At 37.7% G+C, this 12,250-nt stretch overlaps 1 protein-coding gene across 5 annotated transcripts in view; it reads right to left on the bottom strand.

Annotated features, from left to right (window-relative positions):
* TMLHE (trimethyllysine hydroxylase, epsilon) overlaps positions 1–12,250 on the bottom strand; it is a 102,631-nt gene that overhangs the window by 55,482 nt on the left and 34,899 nt on the right. For 4 of the 5 annotated variants that reach the window (XM_040467137.1, XM_040467133.1, XM_040467135.1 and 1 more), the window contains exon 3: positions 4,924–5,100. The exons of the other annotated variant lie outside the window; for it this stretch is intronic. In XM_040467137.1, coding sequence (XP_040323071.1) covers positions 4,924–5,100 — 177 coding nt within the window. The remainder of the gene's footprint in view (positions 1–4,923; positions 5,101–12,250) is intronic. 5 annotated transcript variants of the gene reach the window in all.

Consider the following 12,250-nt stretch of genomic DNA (forward strand, 5'->3'; position numbering starts at 1 on the left):
AGGGTATAGCAAGGGGAGTAAAAGGCTTTGCTGGCATCTTATCTTTTCTCTTACTTCTTTTTACTTCTCTTTCTCTGTCTCTGTTTCTCTCTGTTTGGCTTCCCACCTCATGACAATAAAAGTATCATAAAGAATTTGTAAAGCATAAAACATATGAGAAAGATTTTAAAAATTACCTATATTTACCATTCTAACATGCAGATGAAACCACTGTTAACAGCCTGGCATCATTCCTTCCACTTTTTTCCCATGTACCCTGCCTTTGTAACTTAATATTTTAAGAGTGATTTTATCAATAAAAATTTAAATCTTTGGGGCACCTGGGTAGCTCAGTCAGTTGAGCATCCAGCTCTTGATTTCGGCTCAGGACATGATCTCATTCATGCTAATGGGATCGATCCCACGACAGACTCTGTGCTGGCAGTGTGCAGACTATTTGGGATTCTCTCTCTCTTCCCCTCCTTTGCTTGTGCTCTCTCTTTCTCACAAAATAAATGAATAAACATTTTAAAAATTTTAAATCTTCATCCTATGATTGTTTCATAAATTCATAGACTCTTAACTATAGAGAAGAAACTGATGGTTCCCAGAAGGGAGGTGGGTGGAGGGATGGGTGAAATAGGTCATGGGGATTAAGAGGGCACTTGTGATGAGCACCGGGTGTTTTATGGTAGCGCTGTGTCACTAAATTCTACACCATAAACTAATATTACACTTTTATGTGAACTAACTGGGATAAAAATAAAACTTAAAAAATGAAATCTTCATAAAAATTCTTATAATGTGCAGAATATAGACTACCAAGATTTACCTAACCAATTTTCTCTGGAGCATGTAGGGTTTTTTTTCTTTCATTTCCTTATTATTTAATAGTGACATCCTTGTTTATAATTCTGATAATTTTCTTAAAATAGGAACACAGAAGGTGGAATTGTTAAATCTGAAGATCTAAACTTTTACGAGTCTTGATGCATTTAAGTTACTTTATTAGAAAGTCTACCAATTTCAGAGTGCCTGGGTGGCTTAGTCAGTTAAGCGTCCAACTCTTTATTTTGGCTCAGGTTATGATCTTACAGTTTGTGAGATTAAGCCCTGCATTGGGCCCTGCACTGACAGTGTGGTGCCTGCTTGTGATTCTCTCTCTCTCTCCGTCTCTCTCTGCCCCTGCCCTGCTCCTGCTCTTTCTCTCTCAAAATAAATATTTAAAAAATGTTCCCACAGTATTTTTAAAAAGTATACCAATTTTCATTCTCTACAGCAATATATATGTACCTATCAAAATAGAGTATGCTTATTTTTTAAAGATAGTTTTTCCAATTTGGTAGGTAAAGCTCTTATTGTAATAATTTTAATTTATTCATTTACTAATAAGGCTAATAAGAACATTTGTTAGACATTTATATTTGCTAGACATACATCTTTTATTTTTATTTTTAAATTATTATTACTTTATTTCAAGTTTTTATTTAAATTCCAGTTAATTAACATATAATGTAATATTGGTTTCAGGAGTAGAATTTAGTGATCCATCACTTACATACAACACCCAGTGCTCATTGCAATAAGTGCTCTCCTTAATGTCCATTACCCATTTAACCTATCCCCTCATCCACCTCCCCTCCAGCAACCCTCAGTTTGTTGTCTATAGTTAACAATCTAGCTCTTGGTTTGTTTTTCTCTCTCTTTTTCCCTTTGCTTATTTATTTTGTTTCTTAATTTTCACATATGAGTGAAATCATATGGTATTTGTCTTTCTCTGTCTACTTATTTCATTTAGCATAATACTCTCTAGCTCCATCTGTATCATTGCAAATGGCAAGATTTCATTCTTTCTGATGGCTGAGTAATATTCCAGTATGTGTGTGTGTGTACACATCTTCTTTATCCATTCATCAGTCAATGGGCATTTGAGGTCTTTCCATAATTTGGCTATTGTTGATAGTGCTGCTGTAAACATTGGGATGCATGTGTCCCTTCAAGTCAGTATTTTTGTGTCCTTTGGGTAAATTCCTAAGTGCAAATGCTGGGTCATAGGATAGTTCTATTTTTAATTTTTTTGAGGAACCTCCATACTGTTTTCCAGAGTGGCTGCACCGGTTTGCATTCCCACCAACAGTGTAAGAAGGTTCCCCTTTCTCCACATCCTCGCCAGTACCTGTTGTTTCTTGTGTTGTTGATTTTAGCCATTCTGACAGGTGTGAGGTGGTATCTCATTGTAGTCTTGATTTGCATCTCCCTGATGATGAGTGATGCTCAGCATCTTTTCATGTGTCTGTTAGCCATCTGTATAGACATATTTTTTAAATGCAAGGGTTACTAAACTATGGCCCACAGGCCAAATCTGCCTGGCAGTTGTCTTTATCACACCTGTTTTGGAACACATGATACTCACTTGGTTACATATTGAGTATGTCTGCTTTCACCCTACTACTGAAGAATTGAATAGCTGAACAGTTGTGACAGAGACTGTACAGCTAGCAAAACCTAAAAGTTTTTACTATCTGGCCTTTTACAGAATATTTGCTGACTCATGCTTTAACGATCTGCCTGTTCACTTCTTTCTCACATTTTTCTATTGAAATACTAGTGCTTTTATTTACAAACTGGCAATAAAATACCTTATACATTAATAGGTTTTCAGTCTCTGTAATGCATGTTGCAAATGTTTTGCATAGAAATAAACCTTTCTATGGCATGGGTTTTTTGTTTTTTTTTTACTATAGAGAAATCAGTAGTCAAAAGTATTGATTGTAAATATTGTTTCCTCCAAAGCTTTTTTCTTTTCACTTTTTATTTTGAAATAATATAGATTCACAGGAAGTTGCAAAGAAATGCTTTTATTCAGTAAATAAATTCAGTAGTTGCAGGATACAAAATTAATATACAGAAATCTATTGTGTATCTATACATTAATAATAAAGTAGCAGAAAGAAAAGTTAAGAAAACAATCCCATTTACAATTGAACTGAAAAGAATGAAATACTTAGGAATCAATTTATCCAATGAGATGAAAGGCCTATACTGTGAAAAGTATGAGACATGAATGAAAGAAATTGAACAACAAAAACCGGAAAGTAATCCAATACTCATGGATTGGAAGAATTAATATTGTTAACATGTCGATACTACCCAAACCAATCCACAGATTCAATATAATCCCTATCAAAATACCAACAGTATTTTTCACAGAACTAGAACAAATAATCCTAAAGTTTGTATGAAACCACAAAAGACCCTGAATAGCCAAAGTAATCCTGAGAAAGAAGAGCAAAACTGGAGGTATCACAATCCCAGATTTCAAGATATACTACAAAGTTGTAATAATCAAAACAGTGTGGTACTGGCACAAAATAGACATTTAGATCAATGGAACACAATAGAGAGCCCAGAAATAAGCTCATGAATATATGGTTAATTAATCTTCAACAAAGGAGGCAAGAATATGCAATGGGAAAAAGACAGTTTCTTTAACAAATGATGTTGGGAAAATTGGAGAGCAACGTGCAAAAAAATGAAACTGGACCACTTTCTTACACCATACACACACACACACACACACACACACACACCAAGCTCAGGATGGGTTAAAGACCTAAATGTAAGACCTGAAACCATAAAAATCCTAGAAGAGAACAGAGGGAGTAACTTCTTTGTCATCGGCCATAGCAACCTTCTTCTAGATATGTCTCCCAAGGCAAAGGAAGTAAAAGCAAAAGTAAACTATTGGGACTACATAAAAATAAAAAGCTTCTGCACAGCAAAGGAAACCATCATCAAAACAAAAAGGCAATCTGGTGAATAGAAGATATTTGCAAATGATATGTCCTATAAGGGGTTAATATCCAAAATATATTAAGAACTAACAAAATTCAACATCAAAAAGCAAATAATCTGATTAAAACAGAGAACCTGAATAAACATTTTTCCAAGAAGACATCCAGATGGTCAAAAGACCCATGAAAAGATGCTCAAAATCTCTCATCATCAAGGAAATGCAAATGAAAACCACAATGAGATATCACCTACACATGTCAGAATGGCTAGCATGAAAAAGATAAGAAATAACAAGTGTTGTCGAAGATGTGGAGAAAAGGGATCACTTATGCAGTGTTGGCAGGAATGTAAATTGATGCAGCCACTGTGGAAAACAGCTTTGTGGTTCCTCAAAAAATTAAAAATAGAAATACCATCCCATCTAATAATTCCACTGTTGGGTATTTACTCAAAGAAAACACTAATTTGAAAAGATACATGCACCCCTATATTTGCTGCAGCATTATTTACAATAGCCAAGATAGGGAGGCAGCCCAAGTGACCACTGATAGATGAATGGATAAAGAAGATGAGATATATATACACACAATAGAATGTTATTCAGCCATAAAAAATGAGATCTTGCCATTTGCAACAACATGGATGGACCCAGAAGGTATTTGTTAAGTGGAATAAGTCAGACAGAAAAAGACAAATACCATATAATTTCACTTATATGTGGAATCTAAAAAACAAAACAAACAAACAAAAAACCAGTTTCTCAAATACAAGATAGCAAATACAAACTGGTGGCTGCCAAGGGGGAGGAGGAGGGGCAAAGTAGGTGAAGGGGATTAAGAGGTACAAACTTCAGTTATAAAGTCAACAAGCCACAGAGATGAAAGGTATGGCGTAGGGAATATACAGTCAATAATACGGTAATAACGTTGTATGGTCTTGGATGGTGATTACATGTATGGTGAGCACTGAGTAATGTACAGAATTGTCAAATCAATGTTATACACCTGAAACTAAAAAGATATTTTATGTTAATTATACATCAATAAAAAAATAGAATTCTCTGTTTTGGAATGAGGCAAACCAGTTTTTGCAAAATAATTGTTCCTTAGAAGAATACTCCAATGAAGGCAAAGTCTGTTGTCTACTCACAAGTGAAAAAGAGTGTGGTCTCATCCAGACGAATGGTCTTTGGCTTGATGCATAAATCTACACTGGCAGTGTCCAGGCTGCGCTGGTGGGTCTTGGAGTTGTAGCAAGATGCTGAGCGGCAGTGGTCTCGAAGCCACACATAATCAAAGCGCATCACGGTGTTTGCATACTGCAGTTCTAGGGGAAAGCATTCTTTCAGATTATTTAATGTATTATTTTACAAAAAGAGATAATTATTTATTGAGGAAAACTTAAAAACAATCAATAGTCAGAAAAATTCCTTCAAAAAGTTTTCTACCAAGAAACAAGCAAGAGCAATGAGAGGAACACGAGCCTCTCAGATAGAAAACATCCTATACAATCTCTAGAATTAAAACAGTGACGTTGGGATAGGCAGAGCAGATAAAACAACACATGCATATAAAATGTCCAAAAATACACCTAAATATAGGAACTTGGTATCTAATAAACTGATAGTTATACACTGGGGAAATAATGACTTTTAAAATAAATGGTGTTTGGACAACTAGGTAGCCATTTGGAAAAAAAGACAATATTGGGTCCATAAGCATATTGTCACCAGTCTCCAAGATAAACTCAAAACATATCAGAGTTCTAAATTTGGAAAAGGAGGAGAGGAGAGAAGATGGTGGCATAGGAGGACGCTGGGCCACCTCGTCCTGCTGATCCCTTAGATTCCACCCACATCTGCCTAAATAACCCAGAAAACTGCCGGAAGACTAGCAGAACAGACTCTATGGAGCCAAGCGTAGACGAGAGGCCCACGGAAGAGGGTAAGAAGGGTGGAGAGGTGGTGCGTGCTACAGGGACTGGCGGGAGGGAGCCGGGAGGTGGAGGGGCAGCCCCCCCCCCCACCCCAGCAAGGCAGAGCCAAGTCTGGCTTGCAAAAGCAGAGGGACCGGAATCTGTGAGTTCTGACAGCCAGCAGGACTTAACATGTGGAATGTTAAAAGTCAGCAGCTCGCTCGGAGAGCGGGAGAGCGAGAGGACACGGGGAGGGAGAGTTGTTGAGCCTCGGAAGACAGAGCTCAGCTCGGCAGGGAACAAAGGTGCTGGCAAGCGCTATATCCCTCTCCCATCCCCCAGCCAAAATTCCAAAGGGAACCAGTTCCTGTCACCAAACTTGCTGGCACCGTGCAAATGCCCAACACTGTGCTTCTGTGGACCCATCGCTCCGACAGGTCTGCCTCCCTCCTGGTGCTGCAGGGCTTCTCCCACAGGGGGCCACCTATGGAAAAGTAAGCTAAGCCTGCCCCTCCTGCCCCTGTGCACCTTGTGGATCCACCCCGGCTAATACGCCAGATCCCATCAAAGCAGCACCACAAGCCTGGCAGTGTGCAAATAGCCCAGACAGAGGCCACACCACTCCACAGTGAGTCCTGCCCCTGGGAGAGGGGAAGATAAGGTACACACCAGTCTGATTGTGGCCCCAGAGGTGGGCTGGGGCCAGATATGGGGTCTGACTGCAGCCCTGCCCACCAACACAAGTTTCTCAGGACAGCACAGGGGAGGTGACCTGCAGTTTGGAGCCACCCCAGGGACTACCCAAAATGACAAATGGAAGAATTCTCCTCAAAAGAAACTAGAGGAAGTAGCCACAGCTAACTAATTGATCAAAAACGATTTAAGCAATACAATGGAACAAGAATTTAGAATAATAGTCATAAAATTAATCGCTGGGCTTGAAAAAAGCATAGAGGACAGCAGAGAATCTATTGCTACAGAGATCAAGGGACTAAGGAATAGTCATGAGAAGCTAAAAATTGCTATAAATGAGGTGCAAAATTAAATGGAGGCAACCACAGCATGGACTGAAGAGGCAGAGAGAATAGTTAAATTAGAAGATAAAATTATGGAAAAAGAGGAAGCTGACAAAAAGAGAGATAAAAAAGATTCAGGAGTATGAGGGGAGATTCAGAGAACTAAGTGATGCAATCAAATGGAACAATATCCGTATAATAGGAATTCCAGAAGAGGAAGAGAGAGAGAGAAAGGGGCTGAAGATGTACTTGAACAAATCATAGCTGAGAACTTCCTTGATCTGGGGAAGGAAAAGGCATTGAAATCCAATAGGCACAGAGAACTCCCTTGAGGCATAGCTTGAATCGATCTTCTGCATGACATATCATAGTGAAACTGGCAAAATACAAAGATAAAGAGAAAATTCTGAAAGCAGCTGGGGATAAACCGGCTCTAACCTACAAAGGGAGACCCATAAGACTAGTGGCAGACCGATCTACTGAAACTTGGCAGGCCAGAAAGGAATGGCAGGAAATCTTCAATGTGATGATGAACAGAAAAAACATGCAGCTGAGAGTCCTTTATCCAGCAAGTCTGTCATTCAGAATAGAAGGAGAGATAAAGGTCTTCCCAAACAAACAAAAACTGAAGGAATTCATCACCACTAAACCAGCCCTACAAGAGATCCTAAGGGGGATTCTGTGAGTAAAATGATGCAACAACCACAATGTACCAGAGATATCACTACAAGCATGGAACCTACAGACATCACAATGACTCTAAACCCATATCTTTCAATAATAACACTGAATGTAATGTAAATGGACTAAATCTTCCAATCAAAAGACATAGGGTATCAGAATGGATAAAGAAACAAGACCCATCTATTTGCTGTCTACAAGAGACTCATTTTAGACCTGAGGACACCTTCAGATTGAAAGTGAGGGATGGAGAACTATTTATCATGCCACTGGAAGTCAAAAGAAAGCTGGAGGAGCCATACTTATATCAGACAAACTAGACTTTAAATTAAAGGCTGTAACGCTTTTCACCAAAAAAACAAAAAAAAATAAATAAATAAATTAAAGGCTGTAACAAGAGATGAAGAAGGGCATTATATAATAATCACAGGGTCTATCCATCAGGAAGAGCTAACAATTATAAACGTCTATGCGCCAAATACAGGAGCCCCCAAATATATAAAACAATTAATCACAAACATAAGCGACCTTATCGGTAAGAATGTGGTAATTGAAGGGGACTTTAATACTCCACTTACACTAATAGATAGATCATCTAGACACAGGATCAATAAAGAAACAAGGGCCCTGAACGATATCAGATGGACTTGACAGATATATTTAGAACTGTGCATCTCAAAGTAACAATATACTTTCTTCTCGAGAGCACATGGAACATTCTCCAAGATAGATCACATACGGGTCACAAAACAGCCTTTATAAGTATAAAAGAATTCAGATCATACCATGCACACCTTCGGACCACAATGCTATGAAACTTGAAATCAACCACAGGAAAAACTCTGGAAAACCTCCAAAAGCATGGAGGCTAAAGAACACCCTACTAAAGAATGAATGGATCAACCAGGCAATTAGAGAAGAAATTAAAAAACATATGGAAATAAATGAAAATGAAAATACAACAATCCAAATGCTTTGGGATGCAGTGAAGGCAATCCTGAGAGTAAAATACATTGCAATCCAGGCCTACCTCAAGAAACAAGAAAAATCCCAAATACAAAATCTAACAGCACACCTAAAGGAAATAGAAGCAGAACAGCAAAGACACCCCAAACCCAGCAGAAGAAGATAAATAAAGATCAGAGCAGAAATAAACAATATAGAATCTAAAAAAACTGTAGAGCAGATCAATGAAACCAAGAGTTGGTTTTTTTTAAAAAATAAACAAAATTGAAAACCCCCTAGCCAGAATTCTCAAAAAGAAAAGGGAGAGGACCCAAATAGATAAAATCATGAATGAAAATGGAATTATTACAACCAATCCCTCAGAAATGCAAGCAATTATCAGGGAATACTATGAAAAATTATATGCCAACAAACTGGACAACCTGGAAGAAATGGACAAATTCCTAAGCTCCCACACACCTCCAAAACTCAAATGGGAAGAAATAGAAAATTTGAACAGACCCATAACCAGCAAAGAAATTGAATCAGTTATCAAAAATCTCTCAACAAATAAGAGTCCAGGACCAGATGGCTTCCCTGGGGAATTCTACCAGACATTTAAAGCAGAGATAATACCTATCCTTCTCAAGCTGTTCCAGAAAATAGATAGGGAAGGAAAACTTCCAGACTCATTGTATGAAGCCAGCATTACTTTGATTCCTAAACCAGACAGAGATCCAGCAAAAAAAGAGAATTACAGGCCAATATCCCTGATGAATATGGATGGAAAAATTCTCAATAAGATACTAGCAAATCAAATTCAACAGCATATAAAAATAATTATTCACCACGATCAAGTGGGATTCATTCCTGGGCTGCAGAGCTTTTTCAACATTTGCAAATCAATCAATGTGATACATCATATTAATAAAAGAAAAGAAAAGAACCATATGATCCTGTCAATAGATGCAGAAAAAGCATTTGACCAAATTCAGCATCCTTTGTTAATAAAAACTGTCAAGAAAGTCGGGAGAGAAGGAATATATTTAAACATCATAAAAGCCATTTATGAAAAGCCCACAGCTAATATCATCCTCAATGGGGAAAAACTGAGAGCTTTCCCCCTGAGATCAGGAACACAACAGGGATATCCACTCTCACCACTGTTGTTTAACACAGTGTTGGAAGTTCTAGCATCAGCAATCAGACAACAAAATGAAACCAAAGGCATCAAAATTGGCAAAAATGAAGTCAGGCTTTCATTTTTTGCAGATGACATGATATTATACATGGAAAACCCAATAGACTCCACCAAAAGTCTGCTAGAACTGATACATGAATTGAGCAAAGTCGCAGGAAACAAAATCAATGTACAGAAATCAGTTGCATTCTTAATGAAGCAACAGAAAGACAAATAAAGAAATTGATCCCATTCACAACTTCACCAAGAATCATAAAATACCTAGGAATAAACCTAACCAAAGATGTAAAAGATCTGTATGCTGAAAACTATAGAAAGCCTTTGAAGGAAACTGAAGAAGATACAAAGAAATGGAAAACCATTCAGTGCTCATTGATTGGAAGAATAAATATTGTTAAAATGTCAATACTACCCAAAGCCATCTACACATTCAATGCAATCCAAATCAAAATTGCACCAGCATTCTTCTCAAAGCTAGAACAAGCAATCCTAAAATTTGTATGGAATCACAGAAGACCCTGAATAGCCAAAGTAATATTGAAGAAGAAGACCAAAGCAGGAGGCATCACAATCCCAGACTTCAGTCTCTACTACAAAGCTGTAATCATCAAGACAGTATGGTATTGGCACAAAAACAGACACATAGACCAACGGAATAGAATAGAGACTCCAGAAATGCAGTTGCATGGCCAACTAATGTATGGCCAACTAATCTTTGACAAAGCAGGAAAGAGTATCCAACGGAAAAAAGACAGTCTCTTTAACAAATGGTGTTGAGAGAACCGGACAGAAACATGCAGAAGAATGAAACTAGACCAGTTTTTTACAACCATTCACAAAAATAAACTCAAAATGGATAAAGGACCTGAATGTGAGACAGGAAACCATCAAAACCTAGAGGAGAAAGCAGGAAAAAAAAAAACCTCTCTGACCTCAGCTGCAGCAATTTCCTACTTGACACATCTCCAAAGGCAAGGGAATTAAAAGCAAAAATGAACTATTGGGACGTCATGAAGATAAAAAGCTTCTGCACTGCAAAGGAAACAATCAACAAAACTAAAAGGCAACCAATGGAATGGGAAAAGATATTTGCAAATGACATATCAGACAAAGGGCTAGTATCCAAAATCTATACAGAACTCACCAAACCCCACACCCGAAAAACTAATAACCCAGTGAAGAAATGGGCAGAAAACATGAATAGACACTTCTCTAAAGAAGATATCCAAGGGGAGGGTGGGTGATGGGTATTGAGGAGGGCACCTTTTGGGATGAGCACTGGGTGTTTTATGGAAACCAATTTGACAATAAATTTCATATATTAAAAAAAAATAAAGTCTTATAGGAGAGGAAAAAAAGAAGATATCCAGATGGCCAACAGGCACACGAAAAGATGCTCAATGTCACTCCTCATCAGGGAAATACAAATCAAAACCACACTCAGATACCACCTCACGCCAGTCAGAGTGGCTCAAATGAACAAATCAGGAGACTATAGACGCTGGCGAGGATGTGGAAAAATGGGAACCCTCTTGCACTGTTGGTGGGAATGCTAACTGGTGCAGCTGCTCTGGAAAACAGTGTGGAGGTACTTCAAGAAATTAAAAATAGATCTACCCTATGACCCAGCAATAACACTGCTAGGAATTTATCCAAGGGATACAGGAGTGCTGATGCATAGGGGCACTTGTACCCCAATGTTTATAGCAGCACTTTCAACAATAGCCAAATTATGGAAAGAACCTAAATGTCCATCAACTGATGAATGGATAAAGAAATTGTGGTTTATATATACAATGGAATACTACATGGCAATGAGAAAGAATGAAATGAAAATACTACATGGCAATGAGAAAGAATGGTCTTTTGTAGCAACGTGGATGGAACTGGAGAGTGTTATGCAAGTGAAATAAGTCATACAAAGACAGATACCATATGTTTTCACTCTTATGTGGATCCTGAGAAACTTAACAGAAGATCATGGGGGAGGGGAGGGGAAAAAAAGTTAGAGAGGGAGGGAGCCAAACCATAAGAGACTCTTACAAACTGAGAATAAACTGAGGGTTGATGGGAGTTAGGAGGGAGGGGAAAGTGGGTGATGGGCATTGAGGAGGGCACCTGTTGGGATGAGCACTGGGTGTTGTATGGAAACCAAGTTGACAATAAATTTCATATTAAAAACAATAAATAAATAAAAATTAAAAAATTTAAGAAAAAATATTGGAAAAGGAAACCACTGAAGTATTTTAAAAGGAAACACAGGTGGGTAGAGGTTATAAAGGAGGTACTTATACTATTCTTTCAACTTTTCTGTCAGTTTGAAGTTATACCAAAATAAAAAGTTGCCAAAAAATTAAAGACTTTCCTATATACTGGGTTACTAATATAGGAAAGGTAAATGAAAATGAGATCAAATTTGTTAGAGGAACAAAAAGTATAATGCAGCTGGATATAAGCAAAAATGTGGAAGATCGCTTACAGAGAAATATGCTCAAAGAGAGGCAGATTCAATAATGAAAAGATACAAATTCTCCAACAAATTAATGCACAAAATTCCATGTACTTCCAGTCCAAATTCACATGGAAATTTTCATGTACTGGACAGGCTAATTCCAAAATTCCTATTCAGGATTAATAAACTTATACTTTTGAAAAAGAAGAAAGGCAAGGGGGTAACTGTCTTACAAAATACAAAAAACATATATAAAGCTACAGTCAT

Source organism: Herpailurus yagouaroundi, unplaced genomic scaffold, assembly GCF_014898765.1.
Source record: "Herpailurus yagouaroundi ecotype Mexico unplaced genomic scaffold, PumYag 67209, whole genome shotgun sequence".
NCBI classification, from domain to species: domain Eukaryota; kingdom Metazoa; phylum Chordata; class Mammalia; order Carnivora; family Felidae; genus Herpailurus; species Herpailurus yagouaroundi.